At 34.9% G+C, this 17,999-nt stretch overlaps 1 protein-coding gene across 1 annotated transcript; it reads left to right on the top strand.

Moving 5' to 3' along the window:
* Positions 1-16,914, top strand: LOC110466287 (urocanate hydratase-like). The gene is made up of 21 exons (XM_021522694.1): positions 1-201; positions 1,486-1,616; positions 2,299-2,452; positions 3,501-3,629; positions 3,896-3,957; positions 4,802-4,868; positions 7,287-7,343; positions 7,867-7,953; positions 8,769-8,920; positions 9,428-9,536; positions 10,316-10,386; positions 10,981-11,078; positions 11,405-11,513; positions 11,862-11,950; positions 12,155-12,225; positions 12,540-12,638; positions 12,971-13,070; positions 14,083-14,164; positions 14,967-15,015; positions 15,248-15,298; positions 16,361-16,914. Exons 1-21 carry the CDS (start codon positions 76-78, stop codon positions 16,502-16,504), a joined length of 2,037 nt encoding a protein of 678 aa, XP_021378369.1. The 5' UTR covers positions 1-75; the 3' UTR covers positions 16,505-16,914.
* The last annotated feature ends 1,085 nt before the right edge of the window (positions 16,915-17,999 follow it).

Genomic DNA, 17,999 nt, shown 5'->3' with positions numbered 1-17,999 from the left:
TAAAGTCAATGCCAAGGTCTTACAAGATAAACACAAGATCGGAATAATAAACAGTCGGTGGAGAAGACAGAGAAAATGTCCTCTTTGAAAGAAATTTGCGAGGGTCTCCCACTGGACCCACTTCCTCCGAGGCGACCGAGGGATGAATCCGTGGCCCACGCTCCCGTGCGGACACCCGATCTGTCTCCTGCGGAACAAAGGGTAGGTTTAGTGGTGGGGATGTACATGTACCTCAACATCAACTCACCACCTTACATGTATAACTCTCATTAGTACGCATGTTGATGTAATACTTTAACCTCCCAACTTTGTTACCCGTATAATGATACACTGGTACCGTATAATAGCCCCAAATAACCTCATCATCTGATAGATACACAAACAAAAAAGTAAAGAAAATAGACCGTCTTATAACCCCTAACCACTTCACATTTCTACCTGAATACTGTTGTACAAATATCGCCTTATGACCAGTAATGTTACATACTTAGTATACAACCGTCTTGTAACCTTTAAAAACTTCGCCATTCTACCTGTATAGCGTTATATCCGTCTCACATCTACAGCTCTTAACTACCAAACTTCTTTTGATAATATTTACTAACGCAATTTTTGAATACATTTACATGGATATATCTGATATATATATATATATATAACTTGCTGTGGAAACAATATCACAGAAACCTAAACACAAAGCACCATTATATTGGCATAAAATATACATAGACTGTACATGTACCAATACTGCCCCACACATAATCTAACACACACTCATGCTGTAACTGACTACACAACAGCCAAGCGAGCTTATGTCGTAGTGCAGCGTCCGTCGTTCGCCCGTCTGGCGTCAACATTTTAATTTAAACGAGGGTTAAATTACCAGGAAAACCTTTTAATGACTTTTTCATGATAAGCAAAAGGCCTATTTTTTGTATTTGGCCAGAAGAATGCTTGCTGAGATGAAGGACTATCAAGTTTATTCAAATGAATGACCTTCAACCATTCTAAAGGTCACTGATACCAAAGGAATAAAATCTTCCAAGAAAAACCCAATATTTATCCTGTTTTAACAGCTAAAATCTTAAATGATTGATTTGTTAAATCCATCATCTCTTACAGCAGTTAAAAAAAGATGGACATTAAATGTCCGACGAATTGCTTGACATTATTGAATGTTACATGTAAGAGTACTCATAAGGATGTTAGCCTTCACTGTTTTCCTTTAATGATTCAATTCATTTAGAAGATACTTTTTAAAAATATACAACTTTTCGTTTCCCATGTTATCTAACGCATGTGTTTATTATTCCAATTTTCTCGTAAGATACCTTGAATGATCCACTGTCCGACAAAATGTGTTGCTTATAAAACACCATTAACTTCTATAGAGATCACACAGATGGTTTAACTTCAAATTTTATAGTTTTGTTTCAATTTTTCTTTTACATCTATTTAAACCAATTCTTCTATTTCTATTTATAGCTGGCTTTGGAGAACGCCTTGCGGTATTTCCCGTCTAACCTTCACGAGACGTTGGCCCCAGAGTTCGCCGAGGAACTACAGAGTTATGGTCATATATACATGTATCGATTCCTGCCTCAGATGCAGATAAGGTAATTCTATAACTTACATTCTCATATTTTTTGTTCATTATTTGCGATAAAACATATTTTTTCAGAGTAGACCGTGTATATATTTAAACAAAAACGATCATATTTATTTAAGAATATCAGCGATATGTGTCATGTAAATTTGCAATAAATCGGTATAAATTTCCAGACTGCTTTCTATTGGATTTATATGTGACAGTTCTCATTTGCTACTCTTGAGCATGCTAGACGCACGAGGGATGTCTGGACGAATGTGCCATGTTGAACCATGTGTTACGTAACCAATGTTTTCTACTAGAGTTGCTTTAAACTTCGTTGCGGAAGTATCACCTGGTCGTACATACATGTACAATATACCAGCTTTTTTAATATCTTCGTCTAACATGGTTAATTAAAGACTTGTAAACTGTTACATGGCGTAATGTGACGGACATTCCTTATACATTGTATTGTAATGGGTACAGCATGTTTTGATTTGTTATTGATATCTTTTTATGGTCAGTAACTAATTTGTTCCGGTGTGAGAAATTTTAGTATACTGATTTTCTTTATTCTACCTTTCAATAATGTCTGGCAAGCACGAATTTTTAACAACATTACATTACTTTACCAATGTGCTATTTTGTTTCATTAGAAATACATTCTTCTCGTTTGAGCAAGTAATAGTTTCAATTTTTACATACAGGGCTTATCCTATTGGGGAAATACCTGCCAGAAATCGACATGCGGCAGCTATAATACATATGATTCTTAACAACCTTGACCCCCGAGTGGCTCAGTTCCCACAGGAGTTAGTGACGTATGGTGGGAATGGACAGGTGCTCTCAAACTGGGCACAGGTATATATGACGTCGCTATATATCTATGAATGTTATGCTAATGGTTATATACTGGTTATATACAATGCATCAGCTTTATATTTATTATAAATAGCGCATGTCTGGAAGAGAAAGAAAGTTAAAAATAAATATATCACAATATATATGATACTGTTTTTTTAAGAACGATTGACATAAATATAAATCAATGGTCAAATGTAGTCCTTTCTCCGACAGGTTAAAATACTGTTTATTGCAATATATGATCTTTTTCATGTGTATTCCAACACTGGATTCCTACTCATTTGTACTTTTTAAAACGAGAAGATTCAACCACATGCCACGCATGTGACACTCCATTTACAGTGGAACATCTTTTAATAGAAAGTTCCGATTTTAAACACATTCGTGATAATTGCTTTCGAGTGCCATATTCCATATAATCTATTCATTATATCTCTTGTTATTTTAACCCATTTTTTATTTTCATCATTTACAAATAGCATGCGAATGCTTTTAAACATATTCATTTTTATCTTATTTTAATTTCGCTACTCACATGTTTGTTTAAAAAAAATCAAAACAAAATACCACGGCCACAGTTGTCGATGGGCCGTAAACGCAAACAAACAAACAAACAAACAAACACTGAAATCACAGGCGATCCTCAGGTTTTTATATTAATTGTATCTTACAATCATCAATAGACGAAATAACAAATGACAAAGCATCTTTATACTTTTCCGGCCTGACAAAATACCTTTATAATTTTCCATGCGGACAAAACATCTTTATAATTTTCCACCCTGACAAAAACACACTTTATACTTTTCCACCCTTAAAAAAAAAACATATTTATACTTTTCCACCCTGACAAAACATCTTGCATACACCCATCCTCATATTACACACACCCTCAAATATAAAACAATCTTACATTCTAATGAAATGCTATGTAAAAAGTCAGTTTAACCTTTGTATGCATTTTCGAAGAAAGATTGTTTCTAAATACATATTATTGAAAACATACACGTGATGGTTTAAAATCAATATTTTTCCTGTGTCTTAGTTTTGGGTGCTGATGAAATACTTATCGGAAATGACTGACGATCAGACCCTAGTAATGAATTCCGGACACCCTCTGGGCCTCTTCCCCAGCAGTACGTCAGCTCCGCGACTGGTCATCACGAACGGCATGGTATGGTCTCTATAAAAATTGGCAATGCCAATTATCAATGCCAATTAACAGAATCGAAACCACTTCGTAATAAACTTCTGTAATAGGAAAATATAAACAAAGTGTTAAGGGGTCTTCCAAATATATTATCGTATTATAATAAATGTATAAATCAGTGAATAAAGTATTCAAATTATTCAAATGATGGTACATAAAGGGCCATATAATCATCTAATATCAATGGAAATACATGTCATACAAGATATATTCTAATTGGACAAATACAGGTCATACCAAATTACTCGTCAAGGGATGACTACGAGAAGATGTTTGCATTGGGGGTCACAATGTAAGTGATGCTGGATTTCTTAATGCTGTAAATGCAATGAGGCATGCCTTATAATTCAATTAAGATTCATAAAATGTAATATCTTTTTAGTAAAACACCTTGTTTTGTCCTGGTAATTTCCGTGTAAAGAAAGTTTAAATAGTTACCACAAAATGAAGGTACCTCCTAAATTCATGTATACACATAACATAAAAAGAGAGAATGTAGCGATTTTCAATCACAACAATATATAAATAATGAATCTGTTTCAAACGTTCGTGTATATTACTGTAGCAAACAATGTAAATACTGTACCTACATACGCAATGTTCTTTACCTCTACCTTACAAAATCGCAAGACAATTAGTTTCGACGGGAGATGAGACTCTTTGAGTTGTTACGTTTGCCGACATGTTTTTTTTTTAGATTGAGTCATAGTTAGTCAATATAGAAAGTCAAGGTTTAGACAAGGAAGGAAAGAAGGAAAATAGTGGTTTTAGACATTGCAAGGATTAAGAAAAATCCACCTTTAAACATGGATAAAATGTAGAAAAAGTCCAGGTTAAAACAGGGCAAGTATAAAGAGAGCTTCAAGGTTAAGACATGGAAATTATATAGGCTAAAACAAATAAACAATGTTTAGACATAGCAACTGTATAGGCAAATACAAATATACATATTCGACTGTGCAACTGGTTCCCTAAACACCAAACAAATATACCGTGTTTTTGTTACGAATTTATACAAACAAATGACTGTTAGAAAGAAGTTGTAAACCTAATGTTTAAACAATCCTATTGAATTATTAACTTCACGTTCCACAATAATTCTTTTGTTTCATTTCGCTGCGTATTATTTGTATTAGGTATGGTCAGATGACTGCCGGAAGCTACTGTTATATTGGACCACAGGGTATCGTCCATGGTACCACGGTACGTAACCTTGGTTACCACTGAAAGTCGTATATATATACGGTTAGTTATATGCTGTTTTGTACTTAACTAGACCAAACATTACAGTCTCCAATTACGGCCATTTGATATGAAACATTCCATTTCAATCAGCCGACGATTAATGCAGAAAAAAACCCTTTAACTTATTTCTTTTCTCCGTTTTCAAACTTATAAAACAATATTGATATTTATTGTTATGTCAGCTTATTTAACGTGAATATCATATATTATCCTTTTTGAAAATGTAATTTTATCGAACTATGATTCTGCTGCAGTGCTGCATATATTGGTATAATATAATTCTTTATTTTTTTAACGAGGATTACGAACAGCCCAAGGGCTACTAGTCGCTTTCCTCACATTTAACAAACAAGTGAACGGTACAACATTTACATTATTAACATACAGTACAAAATACAGGAAATACATGAACATTTACACTGGTCATTGGCACCACTTCATGACACATACACACACACACACACACACAACACACCAACACACACAAACAGACAATGACACGGAGAACAATAAGAAGGAAGAAAGACAGAGACAGACAGAGAGAGGGAGAGAGAGACAGAGAGAGGAGGAGAGGGAAAGACAGACAGAGCGAGCGAGGGAGAGAGGGGGAAGGGGAAGAGACAGACAGAGAGTCTACTTGAATCTATTACTTCCCTAGATATAATTAAAGACAGAATGAAAATATTGGGTATTGGTCTGTTGGTCAAGATAATTTGAGCCTTTAATAAGTAATGTACAGAGCTGATCAGGTATTAAATTAAGCACAGTGTCTTGATTTACGTTTGGTGATATAATTCTAGATACAGTTTGTAAAAGGGTATGTCTGACATTCTGGTATTTTGAACAGTTACGAAAGAAATGCTTTTCGTCCTCAATCAAATTTAAACAGTTATCACAGTACTTATTGGGTGTTAGATTGTATGAAAATCTGTGTTTGTTAAGAGCACTTAGTCCCATTCTTATACGTACATGATCTATTTTATGTTTGCCATGGCCATATGAAAATATGGGATTTCGCTTAGTATCTGAAGATTTAAGAGAATTTCGGATGTTTTAATTTGACATATGTTGGTATATTAGAACTACATAAATCTTATTATTTTCTAAAGTATATTCCGCGCTTCTGAAAAAGAAAATAATTTTGTAATTATTTATACATATCAACAGGTTTCGTCACTTCCCTCTGATTATTTTAATTTGCTTGTTTAACAAGTAAAACGACGCAACAACCTACAATTATGTAATTGGTTATTATTTACGCAGCGCAAGTACATTTTCCAGTCACTAGCTTTTATATCATCATTAAAGATGTACACCTCTGAGAAGTCAAACATTTCCTGTATTAAACTTTTTTTCTTATAGGCAATTTTTGGAAAAAGGAGTTAATGGCATAGTAGAAAATGCAAAAAAACCGATATGTCGGTGTGTTCGTTTTTGTGCTATGATCGGTCAAAGATACCAATTCAACACAACATGTGATTTTAGGTGAATTTTTGGGTTTTGACCATTTGCGGAACAAATTCATACAATTTCTTTCAAGTGTGTGATCAGATGTGTATGAATGTTTGTAGAATTGATAAAAATATTAATTTCTTTTAAATTATGGAAGTAAAATTTCTTAATCTTATTCTTTTAACTCAGAAAGCCGATTTTAGTTACCCCTACCCCCTATTTTTTAATGAAAAAATACTCATTTTTTTACCATTTTTTGCAGATTAAACGCTTGATATAAAAAGTTCTGGCATTAAACTTTTTTAATATTAAATGAACTAAACGAAAATGTGTTTCTCTTTCTAAAATATCCATAAAATGGGGGGTCGGTGTGCTTCTTTTTTTGTCCCATTATCATTTGTGTTATTTTTACCTTTTTCGGGACCAAAAATCAAAAGTGCTTCAGTTACACTAAATATGTAAAAAAAAATATCAATAATGTATAATTTTCCAGTTTGTTGCATATTATTTTTATCATTTTAAACATTATAAAGTTGTACAGCAAAATTGAACCTGCTATAATTAAAAATGACGACACAATGACAACTTAAGTGATCAATCTAGTGTCAAAAAAGGTGATTTTTTTGCCTTTTTTGAAGCCCAAGAAATACACATTAATACTCATTTTCAAAATGGCCGCCGAATTGGTATTTTTTCTAAATTCTTGTAAAAAAAAGTTCTACAAGCAACAGACATCTAGTTTTTTGACATATTTTTCAGATGCGTGTTTGCTAATAAACTTGATCATAATTTGTTAAATATTACAAAAAGCTTTTACACCAGATCAAAACTAGACTTGAACGTGATTGAAACCTCAGAAGAGTACATCCTTAACCAATTATTATTATGATGTTTGTTAAAAAAATCTCGTTTTCATGTTTGTAGCTTACTATCCTAAACGCTGCTAGGAAACACCTTGGCGTTACAGATATGGCAGGGAAGGTAATAACAGACTGAATCCACAGTGTTATCCTGAGCACTACTTAACCTTACAAAATAAAAATGTTCCTGTTGTACAAATTGTAATCAAGTAAAATGAATCTGCTTTTAATGTTCACATGCCCGTTGATCACTTGGAAGATTCAGAAATACATTTGAAATATATGTCACCTGTCAAAATTAAACCCGAATTGTTAATCATGAAAGGGGCATTTAATGAGCAAGGATAGTAAAGCATAACCTTTCCTGATTATCAAACAAAAACAATTCACACAGACTAACCAGGTTATGCATTTTCCTTCGTTTTTGATAAAAAATATATAAATATATACAACCTGTCTTAGAAGATAAATATTATTTATATAGTACAGGATATGTTCTTCACACATTTGGTTGTCTTTCTAGATGTACAAGATGTGCATTGGCAGATAGGTGACGTTTTGAGACACTACACTCGTTGATGCCGTTCATGTAGATATTTTCCCTTTCTATGAGAAAGTTCAGAAACTGACTGTTCACGTTTCAGGTTTTTGTGACATCCGGACTGGGAGGAATGAGTGGTGCCCAACCAAAGGCTGCCGCCATTTGTGGCTGTATCGGGGTTGTGGCAGAGGTAACACGGTGTCACTACTAATTCAGCGCTTTAGTGTCTATAATGATAACTTATGTTATTTAATTTTCTTTAAAGTAACTACTAAATGAACGCATCAAATATGACTTCAGGACGAAATTCTGCTCTATCACATCTTTTGTCACTCTAGCAACACATACTCGAAATGGTCATTTGGGTCAGTTTATTAACATATGACATATTATAACTATACTATATGCTTTAAAAATATATCTATGTAATTGAACAATATTGACTTGATTTGTATAGAGGTACAATATTGATGACAGATAAGTATAGCACAAATAATCACTCTGTACTCGCACAACGATTAACGTTTGCGGTTTGCGTATTTGTTCCTTTAAATGGTTAATATAAATTTACCATAAGAATAGAATGTTTTAGATATCAGTTTCCAAACATACACTATCTTCAGTCATATCTAAACTGTATAAACTGTAGACAGGTGGTCGTTATAGATAGATGGTGTATTTGTAGGTATAGAGGGGTGGTTGATATATACAGTTGGTAGCGATAGACAATTGACAGCAATATAGACAGGTGGTCGTTATAGACAGATGATAGTTGTGGACACATCCACATCCACATTTTGTAGAAAGGGGTATCTTTTCACAAGTGAAAGCATTTTTTTGCAGGCAAACCAACGGAAACTATAAATTAATATTGATTATTTCATATCAACATCACTAGCCTGCTAGTGACGAACCAGAAATATTTATACTTGAAAGAAAATATTGTACAATATTTAGCAACATTTAAATGCCAACTAATATTTAGAATAAGTGATTCCGCCACAGGTAAGCAGGGAGGCATTGGAAAAGCGACACAAACAAGGGTGGTTGATGCAAGTAACTGACAACATGGACGAATGTATGGCTATTATCCGACAGGCTCGGAGGCAGAAGACAACACTGAGCCTGGGGTATCATGGGAACATCGTTGATATTTGGTAATTGAAAAGTGATACTTTATAACTCTTTTAATATAAAATAGCACAACTCCGTTCATATCGTATACTGCATACAATAGACAAAAATGTAGACTTACACTGCCAAATCAGAAATAAGAGACCATTATGCTCAATACATCCGAAACCTGGTCTCTCAACACAAGTGGTTCCTCACTGCAGGCGCAGTTCACAATAAAGACACTACAATCATTAAAAGCGGTCTCTTAACACAGGTGTTTTCTTAAAGAAAGTGGCCGCATAAATATGTTTGACAGTAATAAACAGTTCAATTATTTACTCTTGCTGTCGTTATTAGATAAACGTTATTTCACGTCTGTCTGTAGGAAATGATACAGAATTAAGCTCGCTAGTTCCGATTGAAGCAAAGTGACATGACATGAATTTATTTAAGCACTGTATCGAACTAAAATCGCTACCAAGAGCATAAAAACAGCAAAATCGCTTATATTTATGTTAATAATATGCATGTTGTTTGTGAATTACCAGGGAGAGATTTGTGTATGAGTATGAGAGCACAGGAGATCTGTTAGTGGACCTGGGATCAGATCAGACTTCCTGTCACAACCCATTCCTCGGCGGATACTACCCTGTACAGGTACGGTCTTAAACAAACGTTGAAATATAATATTGATCCAAATTCATACCACACATCCATCTACGATCTTACTAGCTGGTACAAGTGGAGTTCAGATATAACTGGTTCAAATGTTTCTATTGATTCAAATGTCGATCCTCATGCAAGTATATATACAGCTGTCGTGTTTTTGTTTTTTAAATATATATATATATCTTGTATTGATCGGCTGTCGATCTAAGCTAAATATCTAGGTATAATGTTTCCTATGTGTGTACTGCAAAGAGAACATCTGCATCAGTACATATTTTTCCTCTTGATATTTTAATTACTCAAGTATTGTTAAACCGTTCTATTCTATCCAGGACAAAATTCTTATTTGCTATCGTAAAGTGCATTTGCAGAGAGTTCCAAATTGAGCCAATTTAACTGCTAACAAAGGAGGGAAAAGTAACAAGGCTTGACTACACAATAATACTTGGGTTTATATCAGAACTTTACCTTGCTAAACGTCTTCCACTTCACTGTATGGCCAACTAAGGTTTGTACATTGTAGAGCGAAAGTAAAAACTAACTTGTCCAAATTATGTTATAGATAGTTTTGTTATGGTACTAGCATGTGCTTCTCTCGTTTGACTGGCGGCTTTTCCGTCATCGTTTCATAAGTGATCGCGCCGCCACGTTTTAGATTACTTTAGCTGTCTTCAGAATCTTGTACGCCAACCTATTTAGAAATCCCATTAACGACTTTCCCTATTATATCATAGTCAACCATTATGTTTTTTTTAACAATATTCCAGATTTCATACGAGGAAGCACTGACGACTATGCACGAAGACCCCATACGATTCAAAAATCTTGTCCAGGAAAGGTTGTGTTTTACAACTCTGTTGTTCACACTTATCGTGATCATGGATACTATATTTTCGTAGCAAATATGCGTTTCTTATTGTAACTTTAAATACTATGTATATGGATAATATATTTAGGTTGATATACGTGTGCTGCCGTACGGAATAGAACCGATTTACACCACTTCATGATAACGCCAAGCCGTTCAAAGAATTCGGTTTTTTTTCGGAAGTGTCCTTTTGCTTTTGAGAAAATAAAGCGACGAAATAGATCATAAACATATTGCAACAGTTGGGATATTTATCCTTTTTTTCAAGTTTTATATAGGAACACTGTTGACACAGCTTCCATCTATCCTTTTTTATTATATCGTGAGGCACTGTTTGATCTTATTGTGTTGATGTTGCTAGATTAGCTACAATAATTCTTGCACAATTACATTATTAGCTATCTATATATTTAAAACTAAATTGTCTGTTGTTGCCAACATTGTTTGGTAATGTTACAAAGTGTTAACTACACATCTTTTTCCTTTTACTGTATTTCCAAATTCATGGACGAGACAGTGATATGGTGAAGTTAGTCCTTACTTTGTTTTACTTTCTGCATTTAGCCTACGGAGACAAATTGCCGCCATTAACAAACTTGCCGACAGAGGAATGTTCTTCTGGGATTATGGAAATGCTTTCTTACTAGAAGCGGACAGGGCCGGTACGTCGGTTGCCACTACACATTTATGAACTACTTTTACATTATATAAAATAATGATAATAAAATATGTGTCTTAAGACTACCCATTCGTAATGCTTAACATAATAAACTACACAAATATCAAATGTTTTATCTTACATTTACCCTTCAGTTCCCCTCACGAATTAAAGGTGAACGATACGGTTTTGAAATCCAGGTTAGTGTCGAAAGTGACTGTCAAAATAGGTTGCATTACAGTAGAGAAATGGACGTAGGGAATGAATTTATTGTCGGGAACACTTGTTGATTTGTTTCTTAAGAACATGTCCTCGTCGTAATCATTGCAGGTGCTGAGGTAGGCCGACAGCAGGGACTGAATGGAACAATGTTTAGATACCCTTCCTACGTCCAGGATATTATGGGCGACATATTCTCCCTAGGGTTTGGACCATTCAGGTAGCAACGTTATCTTTCTTAAATCTTGTTGGTTGTGCAAAAAGAACTTTTCATAAGCAACGTTATCTACTTATGAATAGGTTGGATAAACAATCGTGAAACTATTGAAAATTCATCAATTCAACTTTAAAAAATCTAGAAAATCTATAATACTGAGGTGTCAGAGGTAGAACTTGTCAGGTAAAATATACAACATGCAATTTTCACTTACAAGTGATTTCAACTTTCATAGTAAAAATTCAGATAGAAATTATACATAATCTATAAAAGCTAACGCCATTTCAAGTTACAGGCTTTTGCTGTAAAACAAACGTTCATGTTTAGTGATTATATCGATCATACTTACAGATGGGTGTGCACATCTGGCGACCCGTCTGACCTTGAAAAGACTGACGAAATAACGGCGTCAATACTGGAGGACATTATCAACAAAGGAGGTGAGGTAACACATTGAAGCCATCGTGTACAATAATCTCTAGAAATACGTACAAAAGTACCAATCTATATAGTACGTCGATGCAGAAAGTGCTTGTATGTATTTGGTATAAACTGAAAGCCAGACTTCAAGGTATTTTGAAATGGTTCCTTGACATTGTATGCCATTTGTCAGAAATACTTATGAAAATTACTTCCGTTTTCAGTACCAGAAGGAATCAAACAACAATATACTGATAATATCAGATGGATCAGAGAGGCGAAGTCAAACAAACTGGTAAGTTAATAGGTAATACAAAACACTCAAAAAGCAAAGCCACAGTTTATCTACCACTCTCTCATAAACACGGGCATATATTTATTCTTGTTAATATGATTGTCACTCTTCTGATTAAATGGTAGGGCATACATGCAATCACAATTTGAGTTTCCAAAGCGAAGTGATTGTTTTTCGAGAATTCGTCAACTTTGAATTCACTCCACCATCTTTGCTGGAAAGCTATTCCACATACAATTATATGATATGATCATTCATTGACACTACTGAATATGAATAGGTACAGTGTGATCTAATGTAGTTCTGATTATTAGGTTGTTGGATCTCAGGCGCGAATTCTGTACTCCGACCAAAATGGTAGGATTGCAATCGCAACAGCTTTCAACGATGCTGTGGCAGACGGGAAACTCAAGGTGCGTTCCACCATTGAATCGATACAATTCAATCATGTCCTGTGTGACATATCGAAACATGTTGACGACTAAACAGTAATTGATGATCTTAATTGAGAGTACATTTAACTAACTTCCAATGCAGAAGCGAGCGCTATAACCTAAATGTAGTTAAACGATTTTATCTACTATTGGATGATTTTAATATCCAGCATATGCGTGCTATCAAAATCACCTGTTGCAGCATCTCATAAGAACATCACTAAACAGTGTCGTTGGTATGGTACATTTTTGTATCAGTGGTAGGAGAACATTACAGTCCAAGCTAGTACATCACCTTAATATATCATTAGGGTCCAGTGGTGTTGAGTCGAGATCACCATGACGTGAGTGGTACAGACAGTCCGTTCCGGGAAACGTCCAACATATATGACGGGTCAGCATTTACAGCAGGTAAGAATCATTTTCCCCCACCCTTCACAGCTGTGTCTACTTTTGAAACCGGAAAATATCAGCTTGTCACCCTCTAGGGGGAGATAGCATCGTGTATAATGGCGCGATCTAAGTTATAACAATAGTATGAAGTTACGTCATCAGTGTATTGACGTGACGTCAGCAGAACAGACCATGTAAGACAACTCTGGATTTGCTATCGACGCTTATATTGCGTGAATCACCGCTTATCGGTGGGTTTTTCAGTGAAACAGGATTGGACAAAAACAGTCATATCCTACCTTGATACCTTGGTGTGACAAGAGAAATCTCCAACCCTCGGTATGATATTCTCGATTGTCTTACCCTCGACAAAGCCTCGGATCAGACAATCAAGAATACCACCCCTCGGGTTGCAGATTTCTCTCTCACACCCTTAAGATAGGGGAAGTTACTATTAATCTACATACGATTAAATAAACATTTCATTACCATATGTTTTTGACTCCGGTCCATGATGTCTCTTTTTGGTTGCTGTCGTTAACATTTCGTGTCGACATTGTTCGTGTCTTAACGTTTAGTTAATAATTTTGTGTGTTTATTTACAATCCAACAGCCATGGCGAGTACATGACAACCAATGGTAATAGGTATTAACAGTCAGTTATCAAAGCATTAACCGCCGCTAAAAACATATGGGGTTTAAAATATCCCATAAGGATATAAAATCAGTATGTTATGTCAACATTGCCATATAATTGTTGTCATGAAAATTACTGGTTTAATGAGCTGTATGCACACGAATTTTTCCTTCAAAATTACAGTCATATTGTTTCCAATAGTGTAAGATATTGTATACAATGATTGAAAGCAACAATCAAATACTGATGTGTCCGGGCGTTTTGCGTAGTTTGAAGATCGCATTTAAAGTTACGTAGGTAAAACTAGGTGAACATTGAAAGCTTACAACATAGTACTAAGTATATTATTGATATTACCAAGAAAAGAGTCGATGGTTACCTTGGTTTTTGCAGACATGGCAGTGCAGAACGCCATCGGAGATGCATTTCGAGGAGCTACGTGGGTAGCTCTTCACAATGGCGGAGGTGTAGGTTGGTGAGTATCTTCATTATTTGTTTTTAACGATTTCAATCTGAATTGCTGAAGTATATGTATCGTGATAAACATTCATATCGTTTCATAGTTTTCCATGTAATGAAACAGTCAATTAGAAGGTACACAAATATGTGTATGTAAAATATAGCTATCTATTGTAATAAAGCAGTCCCTTGGATGTAGAAAACCCCCTATCCTTCGTACTAGTGTGCGCAACATTAAATTACCCACTGAAACACCCGTCTTTCGTAGCATTTCGCGTAGTCGGGCAGTCAAGGTGTGACGTTACGATGAACATGGTCTCGCTTTACCGTGAGATGACATCAAATTTGACCATGGGGCCGGAATGAAAATAATTAATTTTGCTCATTGTTTGCACATGTACTTCAATGATTTTACTCCTAATACATATATTTACGCATTAACGACAAACATTCTTACTCATATTTATAGACGATATGAAACCGTACGCTCAACGTTAACAACTGACGGTAAAACATTCGGCAAAACATGGCATTACTCCAATTCATAACTTTCGGGTGCCATGTTTTTAATTGAAAGTCTCTTTATCAAGGACTCCCGATCGAGTGTCCGATGTTTGTCAACTATGCCTATAAAACAAGTAACATTCCACAAACAGATACAATCTGGATCTTGCTTGTGTTTTGCGCTACGGTGTATGCCGTCCATCACAGGTGATACTCTTACCAGTGGTTCTACATGCAATTGTACAGGATCATATCTATTACGGTTGTTTATATTAATATTTATAATTGTCATGTGAGTTGTTACTTTCCTACAGGGGCGAGGTGATCAATGGAGGATTTGGTCTCGTGTTGGACGGATCCCAGGTAGGGAAACAACATGACAAAACTATTAAGGATGCAATTGATAAGCGAAGTCAGAATGCATCAATTAGTCAATTATAAATTCACGTTCATAATGATACTAATATTGTAACTTTTAATTACAGTAATTGAATAACGCATATAAAATATTCTCCCGACATGATAATCAAACTTTAAATATTAAAACGTCTGTGGATACATTTGTATACATCGGATAACATCATTTATATCCTAGGATGCTGGCCAACGAGCAAAGCGTATGCTGGCTTGGGATGTGTCTAACGGTGTAAGTATCCACACAAAACACCCCGATAGCGTTGAACGAAAGCTGGCATAAATAGTTATGTATTAACCATTTTAATGCCAAACGAAATTTTATTTATGATGTACGTTTATTCCTGTGTTTAGAATATTAACCATAAACAAAATTTGGATAAAAAGATGCTTGGTCGAAATAACTCATTCGGAAGAACATATTTTCGTGATGCTAAGTCAAAAGAAAAAGAACTCATTCGGAAGAATCTCTTTTCATGTCGCCCATTTTCGAGCATATGCGTTGAAAGCATCCATAAGAATTCAAAATTCTATTTAGTGGTGCGTCTCGATAGCTTACTACATGTATGTTATCAAGTTTACCATATATATACCAAGACGAAACATGGCTAGATACATTTGTATACTTTTACCCGGGGTAATTCTTTTATATAAAATAATCTTCTCAGAGTAACTGTACAAAAGTGCTCAGCATTGGTAGAAATGCGGTCTTTATACAAGTCCATCAGCTACGCAGTAGTTTAATGAAATAAACTAGGCAAATACGACTCAAAATCGTACTTTAATGATCCGATATATGCGTGCTTTACTCAACATGTGCAGTGAGCGGTATTGGTGCTACGAAATGCAAATCAATTAACTGTATTATCTTTTGTAAGTGGTGTTTGATCAAAATAGGAGACTTTCAAAAGTATTTTGTTGTATTATACACGTCACGCCTTTCAAACTTTGAAATGAATATAACTTAACTTATTCATGATATGTCACAGAATGTCCTTTGCTTTTGTGGTTTCGTTAGAATGGGCGAAATATTAATAGGAATTTCATTCAAAACCACTATGGAAGTGGTTACATACACATGTACTTGTAAACAGTAAGATGCATGTTGACGTTGACATCCTTATTTCTATACTGCTTTGTACTAAAATATAAATTGGATCATAGCTATCAACGTTTATAAATCGACAAGTTTTACTATCGGTGCATGACTTTAAACATGTTATTGAATTTTCCAGCAAGCAATGTCATTCAGCGAGAAATAACGCACTACTGAAATTTCGTTTACTGTATTTAGGTGGCAAGGCGGTGTTGGTCCGGCAATAACCGAGCAGAGGAGACCATTTGTCGGACTATGGATGACAATCCCAAGTTGAAGGTCACACTGCCGAACCATGTTGAGGACAAATCTATCCTTGACAAAGCTCTGGGCAACGCATGACGTTTTAGGCTTTTATATACAATTCTTTTGTGAACTTAAAATTGGAAAACATGAATTCATCAATCGTTCATAAAACGAATCATTACGAAATCTCAATTAACAAAATCACAAACAATCAATTCGCCCATCTATGGTTTTTAGATCTGATCGATTTTAAAAACTATCAGGAACGTTTCAACGATAAAATGATCATAACGAAGTTCAATTAATGGTTATATACTGTATCATAATATTAAGGAATATATACTGTATGAAATAATTTGCTATTTTACACATTATTTCACCCTTTTGCTTTTCTGCCACATTTGTGAAATGCCACCAATAATAAGGTCATGTAATTATCGTCAATCACCAAATTTATACATGGAGCTGTATACTCTTAGGGCAAAACAAATAAATCCATAAAAACATAAAGTAAAATCACTATTTTAAAGCTGGCAGCTAACATTATATTGCAAAATCAAATTATATTCACAAAACATCAGTAATTTCTATTTGCATTTCGTGATGTTGTTACATGCTTTCATTGGTTAAACGGTTTGACTTTCAACACTTTCACCTTTATCTTTCACCTTATGCGCGCAACACATTCCCTTTATCCCTCAAAACATTTAGCATTAGTAGGGTTTGTTTATTATCGGTCCAGACGGACAGTTGGAATCCAATATGCTGTGACCACTCATGCATGACATAAGTATAGTTATTCTGTAATTACAGATTTTCTCTTAGGAGTTATTTATCTAAACAAGAGGCCCAATGAGCTTGAATCGCTCACCTGGTATTAATCTCACACTTGTAATCTTAAAAGTGGACTAAAATACAGCTACATGCAGAATATCAGTGTTTGATTTATAAGAACCTATTAAAAGATTTTAACATATGACGCCTGTGACCTTGAATGTCGAACAAGGTCATAAGGTTGAACAGAGTTTTTAGTCTTCAAACCAAGCATGCTTTTGACAAAACATCATTACCCTGGACCTTTTAGTTATACAGAACAAGCCAATTGAAGACTTAAACATATATTGACCACTGTGACCTTGAATATGGGCGAAGGTCATACATTTGAACAAACTTGGTAGCCCTTCATCCTAGCATGCTACTGGCCAAATAGCATCATTGTTATTGAGAAGAAGTTGAATAAAGGTTTTAAACATATTTGACCATTGTGGACTTGAATATTTGTCAAGGTCATTCATTTTCACAAACTTGGTAGCCCTTCATCCCAGCATGTTACTGGCCAAAGATTATTTTTTTAGACAATTGACCACTGTGACCTTGAAAACAAATGAAGGTCATTAATTTGAACAAACTTGGACGCCCTTCGTCCCAGCATGCTTCTGGCCAAATATCATCACCCTAGGCCTCTTGGTTATTCAGAAGAATTTGTTTAAAGGTTTCAAACATATTTGACCCCTGTGACCTTGAATATAAGTAAAGGTCATTCATTTTAACAAACTTGAAAGCCCTTCATCACAGCAAATTACTTACCAAA

This window comes from Mizuhopecten yessoensis, unplaced genomic scaffold, assembly GCF_002113885.1.
Source record: "Mizuhopecten yessoensis strain PY_sf001 unplaced genomic scaffold, ASM211388v2 scaffold11127, whole genome shotgun sequence".
In the NCBI taxonomy this organism is placed as follows: Eukaryota; Metazoa; Mollusca; class Bivalvia; order Pectinida; family Pectinidae; genus Mizuhopecten; species Mizuhopecten yessoensis.
Note: the sequence above shows the minus strand (reverse complement) of the source record. Positions and strands in the feature narration are given on the sequence as shown.